The sequence below is a fragment of the Mus caroli genome, unplaced genomic scaffold (assembly GCF_978045245.1).
Source record: "Mus caroli unplaced genomic scaffold, Mus_caroli_1 scaffold_16, whole genome shotgun sequence".
In the NCBI taxonomy this organism is placed as follows: Eukaryota; Metazoa; Chordata; class Mammalia; order Rodentia; family Muridae; genus Mus; species Mus caroli.
Genome location: NW_028227271.1, coordinates 7,735,001 through 7,752,037, shown reverse-complemented (window position 1 = coordinate 7,752,037; position 17,037 = coordinate 7,735,001). Strand labels below are relative to the sequence as shown.

Below are 17,037 nucleotides of genomic sequence, written 5' to 3'. Positions count from 1 at the left end.
AAGAGGTTGTTACTGTGTTCTGCAGCAGGAGTGCTATTAAGACATGGAATACTTTTAGACCATTAAGAGAGGAGACTGCCAAGAAGTGACTAAGACAAAGAAATGAGTTTGAGGAAACTGTTGTTTCAGCCTTTGAGATACCTTATAACTGCAGTGTTTCTTTTTAAGTTGATCTTTTGAATATGGTGTGTTTGTTAAAACACAATGCCACCCTATGTATTATTGATGTGTCTCTGTGCCCGTGGCCTTTGACTAGGCTGCAAGCTTCTGAAGGATGAACGGGAGGGTTAGGAAGTGTGCTTGTGGTGTCTCCCAGCAGCCGGCTGAGGGCACCTGCACCAGGGAGGACCCTGCTGGCTGGGTTTAAGCAGGTTTCAACGCTTTCCTCCTTGTTCTTCCATTTGGTGGTTGAGGATGTGTTGTTTGCTTGCTTGCTTTGCTTTGTTCTTCTAATTTGAGTATTTTACTTAGTAGCTACTTAGGGCAGCTGCAATTAGGAGGCTTAGTGTTAGGTTAATTATATCCACTGGAACCAAAAAGCCCATTGTGGATAAGAAAGAAGAACTTAGCTAAAGGGAAACTGCTGTGGAGAGGAGTGTGCCCTGAGCTGTTTGTTCTCACTTGTTTAGATCATGAGCAGAGGGCCTGGTGTTTCCACTTGCCCCTCTTGTCTTGAAAAACAGTACCTACCTTTTGACAATCGCCGGTGACTAAGAAAATTAGCAGATATGGTTAATGCACTAAAAATGATCAACTGTTACATTTTGTATCACTTTGGGAAATATCAGTAATTTTCATTGCTGCCTATTGAGAGTAGCTGCATGAAGCGGAAGGGGCTTGCATTTGTAACTGGTGGGAGGGGGCCAGGCCACCGGAGGACAGCTTGTGGGGGTCTGCTTCTCTCCTTCCACCGTTCAACCTTGGTCACCCGGCCTGATGACAGGGCTTTCTTTACTCTCAGGCCTTCACATCTGTATTCTCAGTAGGAGATATAGATAGATAGATAGATAGATAGATAGATAGATAGATAGATAGAAGATTCAAGGATAGATAGAAATACATAGATATACATAGAAATACATAGAAGGTACAAAGAAGGTAGTTATTGTTGAAGGAGCAGCGTGGAACTCAGCGAGTGGATTAGAAGGACAGCCTGGGCACAGCAGCTAAGACCCAGGGGGAAGGACAGGTGCTAACCAGAGTCTGGACAGGAAAGCCAGCACAGAGGAAGAATGGAGACTGCATGTGCCTTCAGTAACATGTCTCATGTGGAGAGAGGGAAAACTGGAACACTGTCTCTGTGTTCAGACTCCTGCTCCACAGGAGAAGACTTGACTTTGGAGCAGTTCTGATGAGTGGTGACTGCAGAGAATCGCATGGTAATGGAGGCACAGATGCAGGGCATGTATCTTGGAGACCTGAGGCTATCTCAGAACTAAGGGTTAACAAGACAGTCCGGTTGTTGAGGCATGTGTTTAATCCCAGCACTTTGAAGAGTTCAAGGCTACCCAGAGCCACACACAAGACCCTGTCTCATAAAGAGTTAACAGAATGGGCAGGTGAGCATACAAGAGGCTTCTGTTAGTACTAATATCAGCAAACGTAAAGGTCTCAGTGATCACAGCTCACATTTATTTATGGCCACCTGATAACTTTACAAATAACATTAAAACTAGATTTCCAGTAAGTGAAAATTTCCGAGAGAGTTTTCTGCCCAGAGGGGTGGCCTTGTAAGCCCACCAGGAGGTGCACATTCACACTGTGCTGACTATAACGGTTTCTGCAGAAGGCAGTGAGCTATGCTAAGGAAAACAGTTTTACAATTTGAGTCAAGATTAACTATTGAGGGAGGGGTGAGCTACATACAGCACCCAGTCAGCAGCACTTCCACGTGTTCTCAGCAGGACGAGGCTTTAGTGCTGCTGAGAATCAGGTGGCAGGGAGGTGTTGTTTCTCTTCTAGTGCTCTTTCATTTTCAGGGTTAATAAGCGGGTTTGCTTTTGTGATACTGGGGAGTGGGCTAGATGATTACTAGGAAGAAAGTGGTGAGGAGGATTCTTCCAGTAAGCAATAATGGCAGCCCTCCGACTCAGTGGTTCTCCCCCGTGTGTGTGCATGTGTGTTTGCATGTTCAGCTCTCCATGTGGGAGGGAGGGTGGAGCGCATGCTGAGGCAACAACTTACTAAGTGTCTTAGTTTAGCAACCTTGAACCTCAGCCTTCTAAGTGTTGAGATTGCAAGTATTTGCCACCCAGCTCTCCCTCTGTAAAATTCAGACCTTTTGTCATACTAGTTTAGAAGCCTCCGCTGGTTTTCATCCCATGTGTACCAGCTGCATTCACAGATCGGTTAGAACTGCATCCTGAGCTTCCACAGCCGAAGAGTGGCTCATGAGTAGTCAGAAAAGAAGAAAGAAAAGAGATCTGAGAGGAGGTATAAAGTAATGGACTGGGGAGAGGAACATATAATGATGGGCAGGCAGAGTGATGAACACTGACAAACCCATGACACACAGTTATATATGTTTAAGTAGTCAAGTTGATACAAGGAAACACTGTTGCCTGGCTAGATGTGTGTGTGCCCTGGCGCCAGCACTAAACAGCACAGGCATGAGGATGACCGTCTGGACCAGCATTGCTGGGTGTGGTGGCGCACGCCTTTAATACCAGCACTTGGGAGGCAGAGGCGGGCTGTGGGTTCGAGGACACAGAGAAAACCTGTCTTGAAAAGGCAAAAAATTAGCCATCTTTTTTTTCCCCATCATCATTAGCAAGTTGCCAACTTCATGTATCACAATGTTGACTAATGTTATGTTTTGCAAAATGTTTGACACTACCAATCTTTTTGACAAATCACCAGTGGTGCATTTATATTTAAGGTATGTACAAATAACATCCTCTATCAAAGATACATGCTGAGACATGGGTACTTAGGCGATGGCCTCACTGTGTAGATGTTAGGAAGGCTGTATTTACAGAAGCCTATCTAGAGAGCCTGCTACACGAGAAGGGAAAATTTGAATAGATAAAGCGGTCACATATGTTATCCTTACCTAGTGTCTTGTTTTATGCATTGGCTTCTGTCCTCTGCATGGCTGGCTGTATTTGTTCACACTAGATACTGCACCAAGCTGGCTGCGTAGTCACATCATAACACACAGGCCATAGATGCAGCCATGTATGTCACCCGCCGTTGACTAAAACATCATTGTACAATACTTAAAACCTTTTCAATTTGTAACAGAATCTCAGTGAAATTCTGAGTAAGAGATCTTCCTCATGATAGTAACAGAGTATATATAATCGCATTTGAGTTGTTTTGTTTCATGTGAGTGAAATATTATTTGGAGTACTTAGAATTAAAAATGGATATCCTGATTTTATGAATAGAAATGAGATTTGTAATCTGTGACTTTTTAGGATTATCTTTTGTAATTCAGTAATTACATTCTTCATTAAATCTTTTTAAATATCCAACATTTCCTGAGCTAATATTGATTTGAGATACTGGTTTGTGATACACATTAAAAGTTGGGGGCTAGAAAGATGCTCAACACTTAAGGACATTTGCTGCTTCTGCAGAGGGAGGACTTGGGCTGCCTTCCCAGCACCGTACGGCAGGCAGCTCACGACCATCTGTAACTGCAGTTCCAGGGCATCCAACCACCTCTTCTGACCTCTGGGGCTACCAGGCACACAGATGATACACAGGCATGTGTCCAGTCACAATACTCATACACAGAAAAATAAACCAGTCTTTAAAAGTACTTTTTAATTGGTTAAAATATAGACACAGTTACATAAAAGCCGTAAAAAAATAAATCCAGTGCTGTTTTCTGGACTCTGAAAGTCCCTGCATGTACACACTTGTTAAAGAACTTATCCAAGTTTCAAATGCTTTGCCTTTTCTTTTTGTAGGTGGTTTCAGACCCCCTCACAAGTGTTCTATCATGCAGCTACTGAACATGGAGGAAAAGATGTGTATCCGGGGCAGTGTCTTTGGGAAGGCTGTGAGCCTTTCCAGCGGCAGAGGTTCTCTTTCATTACCCACTTACAGGTATGCTTTCATGGGACTGCTTGCTTAGTGGCTCGTCTGCTCACGTTCAAGACTATGATATGTACCTTTTACTTTCTTCTCTCCTTAAGGATAAGCACTGTTCAAAGGATGCCCTGCTTGCAGGATTAAAGCAAGATGAACCAGGACAAGTGGCAAATCAAAAATCTTCTACCAAGTAAAGAAACTTAATTTACTAACGCACATAAAGAACAAATAGCCCTTACAATGGCCAGAGCCTGTCTCCTGTTCTTGGCACTGAAAACAAAAAAATAGAAAACTAGGGAGACACAAGACAAACAAGAAACAGTATGGGAAAGCTAAAACCTGTATTCTAACCCAGCTCATACTACCAAGCTGTGTGATTGTGCTTAAACTATATAAGTTCTCTCTACATAAGCTAGCTTTCCCTAGGTTTCATAGCAGCTGTCCTGTGTGGTCCATAGGGAGCCCTGACTTTGGAGACAAGTCATTAGGCAGACAAATAATATAAGAGGGAAAGCGACATAAATCAGAAGTATACTAAGGTCTTTTTGTAGGAGTATATTTCATCTATTTGGTAATGGTAAAGAGACTATATACACGTATCTATAAGCATATACAGACATACATCCTGGATTATATATGAAGATTATCTCTATGTTATATTTTTAATATCCAAATTTTATGTCTAAAAAAATCAGAAATATCCCTAGTTCACATGCATATATATCATCTGTGTGCCTTCAGAAGAAACCCAGTTTGTTAGAATGTGCCCACCAGTGCGGTGTCCACCACTGCCTTCCAGCGCAGCAGGCCATACAGCCTGTCAACATGGCCAGAGACTGGGACTCCGTCCTGGATTATCTGTGTAGCCTGCATTCTGTGTCTTCCATGAACAATAGCTTCTTCTTACGACTCCTTTCTGTCACAGTGATGGGTTGAAGGGAGGATTGTTCAGAAAAGCAATGTGATTGTTGCCCTTAGCCTAGGTTCTGATACACAGGGCCGTTTCCTTCCTGATGTAAAATTGCAGGCTGTTTGCTTGCCAGGAAGCAGCCAGCCAGCTTCTTCACGTTACTGTCAAAGATGATGAGAACTCTCCACCTCTGGTGCTATGCTATGCTACAGTTACCTCACATAGTAACAGAGATGGACCATGCAGGGACATCTGTTTGTTGTTTGCTCTGAAACTGACAGACTGAGTGGTGTGCAGCACCATGTCCTGTAATACCAGCAGGCAGTAGGGTGGACAGATCAAGGCCTGCCTGAGCTCCATAGCTAAGACCCTGTCTGAAAGAAAAGGGATCGACTAGAGAACACAGCGTAGGCATATGTGGGCTGGAGTGGGACACAGTTGTCTGTCTGTGCATCTAACAGTGTCCATCTGATCATTTAGGCAGCCCACTGTAGGGGGCACAGGCTCTGCTCCCAGAGCCCAGAAGGCCATTGCAAGCCACCCCAGTGCTGCACTCATGGCTCTGCGGAGAGGCTCGAGGAACCTTGTCTTCCGGGACTTCACAGTGAGTGCCCCTTCCAAACCTTGTCCATGGAGGGCTGTGGTCCTGTGTGAGTTAGATCTTTATTCTTTTTTTATGTTCTCCATTCTTTTTAAGGATGAAAAAGAGGGACCAATAACTAAACACATCCGACTAACAGCTGCCTTAATATTAAAAAATATTGGTAAATACTCAGAGTGTGGGCGCAGGTGAGTAACGGTCTCCGTAACCAAGGCAAACCGGCTGCCGCCATCCGTGAGTGAGTAGCATTGCCTGTCTCTTTGCTGTTTTCCTGATTGAGTTGTGAATGTGTCCAAATCTTATGCTAAGGCCAGGACATCATGATCTCTTCAAAGCCAAAACAGTTAAAACAAACAGAAAACAAGCCTTAAACTTGTCTTATTGACATTTTTCTTCCTGGCCTTAGCATTTACTGGGGGGAAAGTGCTTCTGAAGAAGAAACATAGAGGGGATCGGCCGTTTGCATCGCGTGGAGTCAGTCCAGTTCCCTTTGACATCTGGTGTTTTATATAAGCTTGTCAGAGCTATGAGTATTAGGTATCACTGTAATGATGTTTTATAATTCCCCTCTAGTGCAATCTGTAAATGTATTTGGAAAGTAAGGAATGGCTCCATCCTTCAGACTCTGTCCTCTGCAGTAGTGGCTCTCAGCCTCCCTTAACACTGCGGCCCTCCCTCGATGCAGCTCCTAGGTCATGGTGACCCGCACCATAAAATTACGTTCATTGCTGCTTCACACCTGGGATTTTGCTACTGTTATGAATCTTTTTTTTCTTCCAATTTTTTATTAGATATGTTCTTCATTTACATTTCAAATGCTATGCCCAAAGTCCCCTATACACCCCCCCCCATCCTCTCCCCTATCCACCTACTACCACTTCTTGGCCCTGGTGTTCCCCTGTACTGGGGCACATAAAGTTTGCAAGACCAAGGGGCCTCTCTTCCCAATGATGGCCGACTAGGCCATCTTCTGCTACATATACAGCTAGAGACACGAGCTCTGGGGATACTGGTTAGCTCATATTGTTGTTCCACCTATAGGGTTGCAGACCCCTTCAGCTCCTTGGGTACTTTCTCTAGCTCCTCCATTGGGGACCCTGTGTTCCATCCAATAGCTGACTGTGAGCATCCACTTCTGTATTTGCCAGGCACTGGCATCGCCTCACAGGAGACAGCTATATCAGGGTCCTTTCGTCTTAGCTCCAAACTATTAGGAATCTTAATGTAAATAGTTTTGGAGATAGACAAGTGGGGGTCACAACCCCCAGGCTGAGAGCCACTAACCTACGGGTCTCCCTTCAGCCCATCTCCTGTTTACTCTTCTCGCATCCTCAGCTAAGCAGCCTGTAAGCTGTCTGTGCCTCTTACTTCACAGGCCCATCTAGTCCATATGCCTTCCATCTCTACCCACTCACATTGTTTTAGGTATTATAATGATTAAAGTAGATTTTTCAAAGCATAAAAACTGGAATTAATTACAAAGGGAGGTAATTTCACTATATCAGCGTTTAGATTTTATTTATTTATTTTTTTATTTATTTTATTTATTTAGTGATGTTATTTTGAAATCCCATTAACATATAACTGCATCATTTCACCCTTCCATTTCCTCCTCCAGTTCCTTCCATGTCTTCCCCAGCCTTGCTTCCTCACACGCTCATTGTATTGCAGCTATAAAAAAGAACCGTGGGCCCAAGACAAGGCATCCCTTCCCCCTGAGGGACCAGCACACAATGGTATAGCATAGAATAGAGTTTATTCCGAGCATCTGGGCGGGAGTTAAGAGGGTAGGAGAGGTAGAAAAACGGCAGAGAGAGGGAGAGAGTAGAGAAATAGAGGCCAGTCGTGACCACGCTGTGGGGATGGGGGGAGAGGGGGACCAAGGGAGCAAGGGAGAGAGGGAAGCAGGAGTAAGAGAGAGAGGAGGGGCCAAGCTACCCTTTTATCGTGGGCCAGGCCTACCTGGCTTTTGCCAGGTAACTGGAGGTGGAATCCAGACAAAATCCTAACACTCCTGGCCTTATCTTCACACACACACACACACACACACACACACACACACACACACACGTTACTTATGGAGACATGATTTCAGAACTGTTGTTGACTTGGCATTAGTTAACCAGTTTAGCGGTTCATCCCCAGGGAAGACTTGTTTTCTTCTCTCAGCAAGCTCTGAAATTGAAGAGTTCTTTGTTGGTAAGGCTTCCTACCAGATTAGCATACCTATTGGTATTGTGCTTGTTCAGGTTTTATTTAGGCAGCTGTGGATATTCATGGATATAGTTTCACTGTCATTTCTCAGAGACACAATTTCATAGCAAATTTCCTGGCTCTTAAAATATCTCTGGCGACTTCCGTGTTTCTGAGGCTTAGCTGCAGAAGTGTGTTGTGTGTGCGTATGTGTTGGGGCTGGGTGACGGACACATGGTGACTTTCCTCCTGCATTCAGACTCCCTGTGGTTCTCTGGGGGGTTACTATCTGTTGCCAAGGTAAGTTTTTTGGATGAGAAACTAGAGCTACAGTTATCTGTGGGTTAAGCATAGGTATTTAGCATTCTAAATTTAGCATTTAGCAATTAGAAATCACTATGATTTGTTAAAGTTTCAGGAGTAGCCTCTCTTCTAAGATCTTTGACTGCTCTAACCCCAGGTAACTTGTGACATTTCCAGTGCCAGGTATGCTGTCCTTCTCTTGAGCAGGCCTTAAGTCTCATTAGAGAGCTGTTGGTTCTTGCCAAGTTCTGTGCCTCTGTTTGCCTCTGCTGTGCCCACAGGAATACCTTGCCATGCAGGTCACTGCTGTGGCTCGTAGGCATTACCGCCATGTAGCACTGTTGGTTGCGTCCCGCTCTTGTAACCTGACACAGCACCTTCTAGTGCTATGGAAGTCAGTCCCCAGGGAGGAGACTTTTAGGTCAGATCCAGTTCAGATCTTCAAGTCCATCAAAAATCCTCATGTCATTTTTCACAAAAATAGGAGGAAAAAAAAAAACTATCCAAAAATTCATATGGAATCACAAAACACCCTGCATAGCCCAAGAAACCTGAGCCAAAAGAACAGTGCTGAGGGATTATAATTTCAGATTTCAGGATGTATTGCAGAGCCATAACAATAAAGCCAGAAGCAGTGTATAGTAATGGCACCAAGTCATACGTGTAGATTACGGAAGCAAAATGGAAGACCTGAGCATGAGTGCGTGGGACTACAGAGAAGCCAAAAGACACTGGAGAAAAGAAAAAAAACGTGTAGCAAATGTCGGCAGGGAGACTTGAGTGTCCTAGTGTCCCAGGCCAAAGAGCGAGATTGGACCTGTATCCATCACTTTACACAAAAACTGACTCCAAGTGGATGAGAGTATGTGCTAGAGTAAAAACATGAATAGTAATCTCCAAGATGCAAGTGTGGAGAAGGCCTTTTTAAAGTAGGACCCACATGCTCAGGGCCTGCGGCCAGCAGCTGACGAGTGGGCTTCACAACACTGAGAAACCCCTCCGTGGCTAAAGAAACAAGCAATCCAGTGAAGACGAGACACAGAACGGGTAAGACGCTTCCAGCTATACATTCAGAATAGATAGAGAACCAAAAAATAAAATTATGAAGTCACTAAACAAATGACCCATTCAAAAAGTGAACTGTAGATCTGCATAGATTTCTCAAAAGAGTAAAAAGTAATAACTAAATAAATCTCATAAAAATGTTGATTGCCCTATCAGAGAAAAGCAAATCAAATAATTTTGAGGTTTCATCCTACCCCAGTCAGAATGGCAAACATCATACAAAACAACAGACAAGAAATGCTGGAGAGGATCTGCGTGAGGGAGCCCTTCCTCACGGCTGCTCTGTTGGTGGGACTGAAAACTGCTAAGGCCCTCTGGAAACAAGTGTGGAAAATTCAAAAAGCTAAAAATAAATGGACCGTATTGTCCAGCTCTACCATCCCTGGGCATCTGCCCAAAGGCCGCTTGCTCTCTTGCTCTGCCTTGTCACGGCTGCTCTGCTCACAATAGCTAGGAAAGGGAGACAGCCTGAATGTCATCAGCTGGCAAGCGGAAGAGAGTGTGATCTTCACTGTGGATGCTACCTATTAACATGTTCAAAACAAAACTAAACAAAACTGGAACTAGCATATCAGTGGATGGGACTAGAAAGTATATTGAATGTGGTAACAGACCCAGGAAGACAAGTGTCTCAGGGATAACTTTTTGTTAATGTGCAACATGGAAAGTACAAAGTTATTGGTTTTGTGTTGGGGGTGTGTTGGTTTGGTGCTAGAGACTGATCCCATATCCAAACACATGCTAGGCTAGAAGAGGCCCCCAGCACACGAGTGTCCTCTGTACGTCACAGCGTGCTCCTCCTCCTCCTCCCCCAGCACACGAGTGTCCTCTGTACGTCACAGCGTGCTCCTCCTCCTCCCCCAGCACACGAGTGTCCTCTGTACGTCACAGCGTGCTCCTCCTCCTCCTCCTCCCCCAGCACACGAGTGTCCTCTGTACGTCACAGCGTGCTCCTCCTCCTCCTCCCCCAGCACACGAGTGTCCTCTGTACGTCAGAGCGTGCTCCTCCTCCTCCCCCAGCACACGAGTGTCCTCTGTACGTCACAGTGTGCTCCTCCTCCTCCTCCCCCAGCACACAAGTGTCCTCTGTACATCACAGCGTGCTCCTCCTCCTCCCCCAGCACACGAGTGTCCTCTGTAAGTCACAGCGTGCTCCTCCTCCTCCTTCCCCAGCACACGAGTGTCTTCTGTAAGTCACAGCGTGCTCCTCCTCCTCCTCCTTCCCCAGCACACGAGTGTCTTCTGTAAGTCACAGCGTGCTCCTCCTCCTTCCCCAGCAAACGAGTGTCCTCTGTACGTCACAGCGTGCTCCTCCTCCTTCCCCAGCAAACGAGTGTCCTCTGTACGTCACAGCGTGCTCCTCCTCCTTCCCCAGCAAACGAGTGTCCTCTGTACGTCACAGCGTGCTCCTCCTCCTCCTCCCCCAGCACACAAGTGTCCTCTGTACATCACAGCGTGCTCCTCCTCCTCCCCCAGCACACGAGTGTCCTCTGTAAGTCACAGCGTGCTCCTCCTCCTCCTTCCCCAGCACACGAGTGTCTTCTGTAAGTCACAGCGTGCTCCTCCTCCTCCTCCTTCCCCAGCACACGAGTGTCTTCTGTAAGTCACAGCGTGCTCCTCCTCCTTCCCCAGCAAACGAGTGTCCTCTGTACGTCACAGCGTGCTCCTCCTCCTTCCCCAGCACACGAGTGTCCTCTGTACGTCACAGCGTGCTCCTCCTCCTCCTCCCCCAGCACACAAGTGTCCTCTGTACATCACAGCGTGCTCCTCCTCCTCCCCCAGCACACGAGTGTCCTCTGTAAGTCACAGCGTGCTCCTCCTCCTCCTTCCCCAGCACACGAGTGTCTTCTGTAAGTCACAGCGTGCTCCTCCTCCTCCTCCTTCCCCAGCACACGAGTGTCTTCTGTAAGTCACAGCGTGCTCCTCCTCCTCCTCCTTCCCCAGCACACGAGTGTCTTCTGTAAGTCACAGCGTGCTCCTCCTCCTTCCCCAGCAAACGAGTGTCCTCTGTACGTCACAGCGTGCTCCTCCTCCTTCCCCAGCAAACGAGTGTCTTCTGTACGTCACAGCGTGCTCCTCCTCCTTCCTTCCACAGCCTCCTTTGTGCACCGTAGCCTACTCTGAACCACAGAAAAGCTCATGCCAGTTCCTCTTCACATTAGACTCTTTCATCTTCACTTGGAACTTTTGTTCCGGGGTTCTGCTGTCCTTCCTGGCAGTATGTCCTTCTGAGTTTCTTCGTCTCTGGTTCTGCTCAGATGTGCACTGCTTTCTCTAGCCTTTCTTCTTTCTTTTCTTTCTTCTCTCCTTTTCCTCCTCCTCACCTTTTCTTTTTTACATGTTTTCTTTTGTGTGTAGGAGTTTTGCCACAGGAATATCTGTGCATCCTGTGTGTACAGTGCCTATGGAAGCCAAAAGAGGGCGCTGGATGCCCTGGAACTAGAGTTAGAATGGTGGGGAGCTGCCATGGGAGTGCTGGGGATTAAACCCAGGTCTCCGGGAAGAGCAGCCAGTGTCCTTCCCCCTAAGCCCTGTCCCCAGCCCTATGTCCTGCCCCAGTGTCCTTCCCCACTAAGCCCTGTCCCCAGCCCTATGTCCTGCCCCAGTGTCCTTCCCCACTAAGCCCTATCCCCAGCCCTATGTCCTGCCCCATGAGGCATTTTTTATTCCTGCTAAGTTTGTTGTTCTTTCTCTAGGCTGTCAGTTCTGTAAACAGTTTTAATGTCTTTTTCTCTACTAAGCCATGTTCAGACTGTACTAGTTCCAGCATGAACACTAGAGTTCCCAAATGCAGGCTAGAAATTGTACATCCAGGGTTACCATGCTCATTCCTGTTATCTTCCTCATGTCCTAATCTGCTCCAGAGAACAGTGCCCCGCGACTGCTTGTGGAGTTCTTTGAAGGTAGAGATTGGGTATTTATTTAAATGGTTGCTCTTCGGCACCAGACATAAATGTGAAAGTGATAGTCACCCAGTGAGTGTGTGACAGACAGAAGGAGAGGAGACTGGCAAGTTCCTTTTCTCCTACAGATCTAATTGGAATTTGTTCAGAGAATTAGAATTCCCAAATAACTTTTCCTTAGAGCTGTTCTTAACATCCTAATTGCGTGTTTGGGCTCAGATGACAAAGCCTGTTTCTCTGACCATGAAGCACTGAGCCAGAGGTTGTCTGCTGTGTTTGCACTCTGGTTAACTTCGGATTGTGAGAACTCTTTGTCTTCCGGATGTCCTCTGGCAAATCAGTGCTTAGGGTAGTTGGACCCTAAAAGTGTCAGCCACCGTCAGGCAGGACTATAGAGGATACATCACAGGGATTGCAACTTTGAAAGTCAGCCTAGGATGCCTGGTGAAACAGGTGTGTCCGTGCTGTGTGAGAGCACTGAGCATCTGGGAGAGGCCTGCATGTGAAGGAGAAAGCAAGGAATCCGATTGGCAGCGGAATAATCCTAGCACATTTCTGTTTGTACAACATGAGGTTACACTTAGCCTACACATTGTTCCCTGCGAGATGGGAGGTACCAGGGTTTATGTGAGGGGGGTTGTTTTGTCTCAAGATTTGTCTCCTTTTGCTAACTATATACTTGGCCCTTATTTGAAAATCCAATCGTACTTTTTAAACATTTTTAAAAATTTTTTTGTTATGTTTTATATGTATGGGTGTTTTGCCTTGAGCTGTGATCACCATTTATATGCCTGGAGCCTGTGGAGGTCAGAAAAGAACATCAGGTCCCCCCCCACTCTATAGATGTGAGCCACATACCTACTGACTTGTCTAAAGTTGGGCTGGGAGCCTGATAGAGCAGAAGAGAGACCCCAGAGTCCCCGCACACAGCCGAAGGATCTTCAGTAAGGGAGCCTGCTGCTCTCTCGGTCTCTGGCTGTCTCTCCAGCAAATGATGTTGGGAAAACGAGACTTGTATCTGTGAGAGAAACTGAACAGCTGCTATTGCCATATATATCTTAGCTCAAAATAGATCAATGAGTTTTAGCATAAATGAGCTAAAACTACTAACCAGTCAGAAAGCACGAGGCAAAGGCTGCCTGTCATTGGACTTAACAGCAATTCCTGGTCTGCAGCATCAGAAGCAGAGGCAACGATGCAGACAGACAGGACTGAAACGTGCATGTGGACAGGCAGTGCCAACAGTAAATGGCAGCCCAGAGTGAGAGAGAGTCACTGAGAAATCACATACTCGGTAAGGGGTTAATATCGAGACTATACAAAAGTCCCAGCTGCTGAGGAAACCTGCCTCCGCTAGCTCCTCAAGGAGAGAAAACAACTGTAGTATTAAACTGGGGTGTTACCGTGCCTTAAAGACAAACGTGCTAATGCGTGCCTCCCACAGCTGTGAGCCTTGAGGACATCCAGATGTAAGTTGGATCTCAGTTCTGGACGATCACTACCAGAACAAGTACAGATGGACCAATTAAGGAATCAGTTCTCACCCTGTGGGTTGAGACACTTGAGGCAAAGCTCTGTCTCTAAATAATGTCATTACAATTCATAATCGTAGCAAAATTACAGGTATGAAATATCAAGAAAAGTGTTATGGTAGGGGTCAGCACAACACGAGGAACTGTATTAAGGGGTCACAGCATTAGGAAGGTTGAGAAGCACTGCATTAAGGGAGGATGGAGTGAGGACTGCTGTTTTGTGGTTTTATTTGCAATAAAAGGGCTGGAGATAGACAGTGGTTATACTGTAGGATCAATACACTTACGTTACCGAGTTGGGAAAGTTCATGTTACATTTAAAAAAAAAGTCTTGGGAATCCCGAGTGGGAAGTGAGAGCTACTGTGCTTGGGTTTCTGTTTGGAATGAAGGAGATACTCAAAGGCAACCATAGCCATGCCTGCACCATTACCAGTGTGGTGTTTTTAGTGTGTAAAGTCAGGTCACAGTAAACTGCACTTCAGTAGAAAGGAGGACACCATGAAGGACAGCCACATGCCCCCTGCTTGCCTCTACCCGGCAACTTCATGAATTTGAGCAGATTCTCCTGGTATTTTCCTAATATTTCTTAAGAATATCCCTGTGCAGGGCTCCAGAGGTGGCTCAGTGATAAAGATGCTGGCTGCTCTTCCAGAGGTTGGAAGTTCTGTAGCTCTAGGCCCAGGAAGTCTGATGCCTTGTTCGGCCCCACAGACAGCAGGTCACCAGGCATTCACATGGTGCACAGACATGCAGACAAAAGATTCATGCACATAAAATCATTCAAAGATACATATGTCTGTGTTCTTATGCCCTAATCACTGGTCTTTTGTCTAGATAAGAAATTGCAATTTGTAGTGTTTTGCTGCTGCAGTGTCCTCGAGCTGTGCTTCTGGGTCCAGTGGCATTTGGGGTCACTTTTTTTTAACATGTAATCTTATTTCTCCACTCAGAGTTCTAATGTATTTCTGGTTTTCTAAAGTTTAATAACTATGATACCTTATAGGTTGTTTTAACTGCTACCCCAAAATTGTACATATAAATGGGGTATCCTGTGATTGTTTTTGACACATGTACACATTACATAATGTGTAAAGCCTGTGTTCATCCTTTTATTATTTCTTTATGGTAAAAGATTTCAGATTCCTTTCTTCTACGTCTTTGAAATGTAGAACTTACTTTCCATGCAGCAGCACAGGAGAGCCACTGGTCCCAAGCCCTGATCAGCCTTTCTCCAGTTCTCCTCCCACTCCACTTCTCTGGTGCTCTGAGTGCCATCTCCTGAACTCGATTAAGATCAGCCTTTGGCTTTTCCCTGCATGACATCATTTAGTACTTGTTTTTCTATGCCTGACTCATTTCATGGAGTGAATGGCAGTGAACTCTAGACACGTTTGGCAGGATCTGTTTGTTTCAGTGGCTGATTAGCATTTAGTTTATGCGTGTTCCATGCTGTCTTATTCATTCACTAGTTGATGGACACTTAAGATGTCTCGCTTTTATGAATGATACTGTAGTAAATAAACATGGCAGAGTGGTTTTACTGTGTTAGCTTTTCATTAGTGCAGATGTACAGAAAAAGTTGCAAGCAGTGCCAGAGACCTTGGATTAAGGAGGAGTGGGAGGAAAAGAAAAAGATTGCCTTTAGAGTGTAGGAAATGGGGGTGGAGAGACAGCTCAGTGATTTAAGGGTACTTCCAAAGGACCTGGGTTCAATTCCCAGCACCCACGTGGCAGCTAGCATCTGTCTGTAACTCCAGGTCCAGGGCATCTATTACCTTCATACAGACATACATGCTGGTAAAACATTGATGCACATTAAATAAAAGTAATTCAAAAAAACAAAAAGGAAGAAAACCGTAGTGACATCTTCTCAGTGGGAGCATACGACAGGAGGCTGGCTCATCTCCTCCTTACTTCCTCCAGCTTAGGGCACACCAGCCAACCCTTGTGTCCACATGTGACTACACACACACACACACCAACAATGTTATCGGAGTATTAGTACATTCATGAACAATCCACTGATGAAGTAAACTGCTTTCCCAAAGCCTCCACAAAACAGACTTTTGAGCCTCTTGAGATCTCGACCAGAGTTGCCTTTTCTGTGCACTGAGGAGACATAGACAGGGCTTACGCCTTTGAAGCATCTATACTGTCTCTCTGACGTGTGGTGAGTTATATTCCCACCTGCAGTTTCTCTACGTCATTGTGGTTAGAGTGAAGGGAATCATGGTGCCCTTTGTGTTTCTCTGGTGACTGATGACGCTCTGTTCCATGTACCTCTCAGCCATCTTTATGTCTTCAGTAGGGAAACATCTATTTAGGTCAGTCGCCCATTCTTGAATTGGTTATTTGGTTTTGCTTGTTGAGATTCTGGTGTCCAAGATGCCCTGAATATTAATCCTCTGTTAGCTGCACATTCTACAGCTAGCTTCTCAACCTAGATAGCTGTTTCCATTGCTCTTCAGAAACTTGTCAGTTAGGAGTCAGCTAGCCAGCTAGCTCTTAGTTTCCTGTGCTTTTTGGAATTTGCCCTAAAAAGCATTGCCCATAGCCCAGGGTATTGTGCTGTATTTTCTTGGGACAGTTTCATATCTCACAGCTGAGTAGCATCATTTTGAATTTGTTTTGATTCTTGATAGTCTACTTCTGGGCCCATCTCCTGTTTGTTTTTGCATCTTCTTCAGGTGGCTGGAGTTGCACATGTTCTTTCAGCTCTTCTGTTTCTGTGCCAGTACCGTGCTATCCTGGATGCCTGAGTTCTGGGGTTTTATTTTAGTGAGCACTTTAGTTGAGTCAGTGCATTGAACATGGATTCATATGCTTTGATAAGGATAAGTTTTCCTGTTTCTTTCTTTTGGATTGAATTTTTTCCAATCTCTTCAGGAAATCTTTTTTATTCAATACTCAGACCAGTTGTGTTTTTTTTTTTTTTTTTTTTTTTTTAATCCTTGAGGATTTTGTCAGGTTGTTTTATGACCTGCTACCAGCTATTGAGTTAGCTATCTTGTCTCTCTGGAGGATGTTAATGTTGTGTGTTTTTAGTTTTTCCTGCTCTTTTGTACAGTTGTTCTTTTCTCAAATGTTTGAGTATTTGAGGGTTTCCTCTGTATTTTAAGAATAAGATGGGGCAGTGGTGTCTCATGCCTTTAATCCTAGCACTAGGGAGGCTGAGAGAGAGAGGCAGGTGGATCTCTTGAGTTCCAGGACAGCCAGAGAGATATACAGAGAAACCTATATGGAAAAAACTAAAAGAAAAATATGTAAGATGGAATATAATATTCTGTTATAGGTGTCTGCCTATAACAGATAGATCATGGGTTGGAGGTCAGTGTGGGCCTCTGCTTCAAGGCCCTGTCTCAAAATGCAGTAAAGAATGTCAGAATGCAGAGTTCTGGCTCACTGCTTGTGATGGTTGTGATTTTAGGTGATCTCCAGTGAGCTGGCTTATTTATAAGCAGTCCCCCAATGCCATTTCGATAGGGAGA

The 17,037-nt window shown here is 45.2% G+C and overlaps 1 protein-coding gene across 2 annotated transcripts in view; it reads left to right on the top strand.

Moving 5' to 3' along the window:
• Arid2 (AT-rich interaction domain 2) overlaps positions 1 to 17,037 on the top strand; it is a 124,372-nt gene that overhangs the window by 103,778 nt on the left and 3,557 nt on the right. For both annotated transcript variants that reach the window (XM_021182946.3, XM_021182945.3), the window contains 4 exons: positions 3,918 to 4,056; positions 4,146 to 4,231; positions 5,432 to 5,555; positions 5,649 to 5,740. In XM_021182946.3, the coding sequence (XP_021038605.1) occupies positions 3,918 to 4,056; positions 4,146 to 4,231; positions 5,432 to 5,555; positions 5,649 to 5,740 (441 nt within the window). The remainder of the gene's footprint in view (positions 1 to 3,917; positions 4,057 to 4,145; positions 4,232 to 5,431; positions 5,556 to 5,648; positions 5,741 to 17,037) is intronic.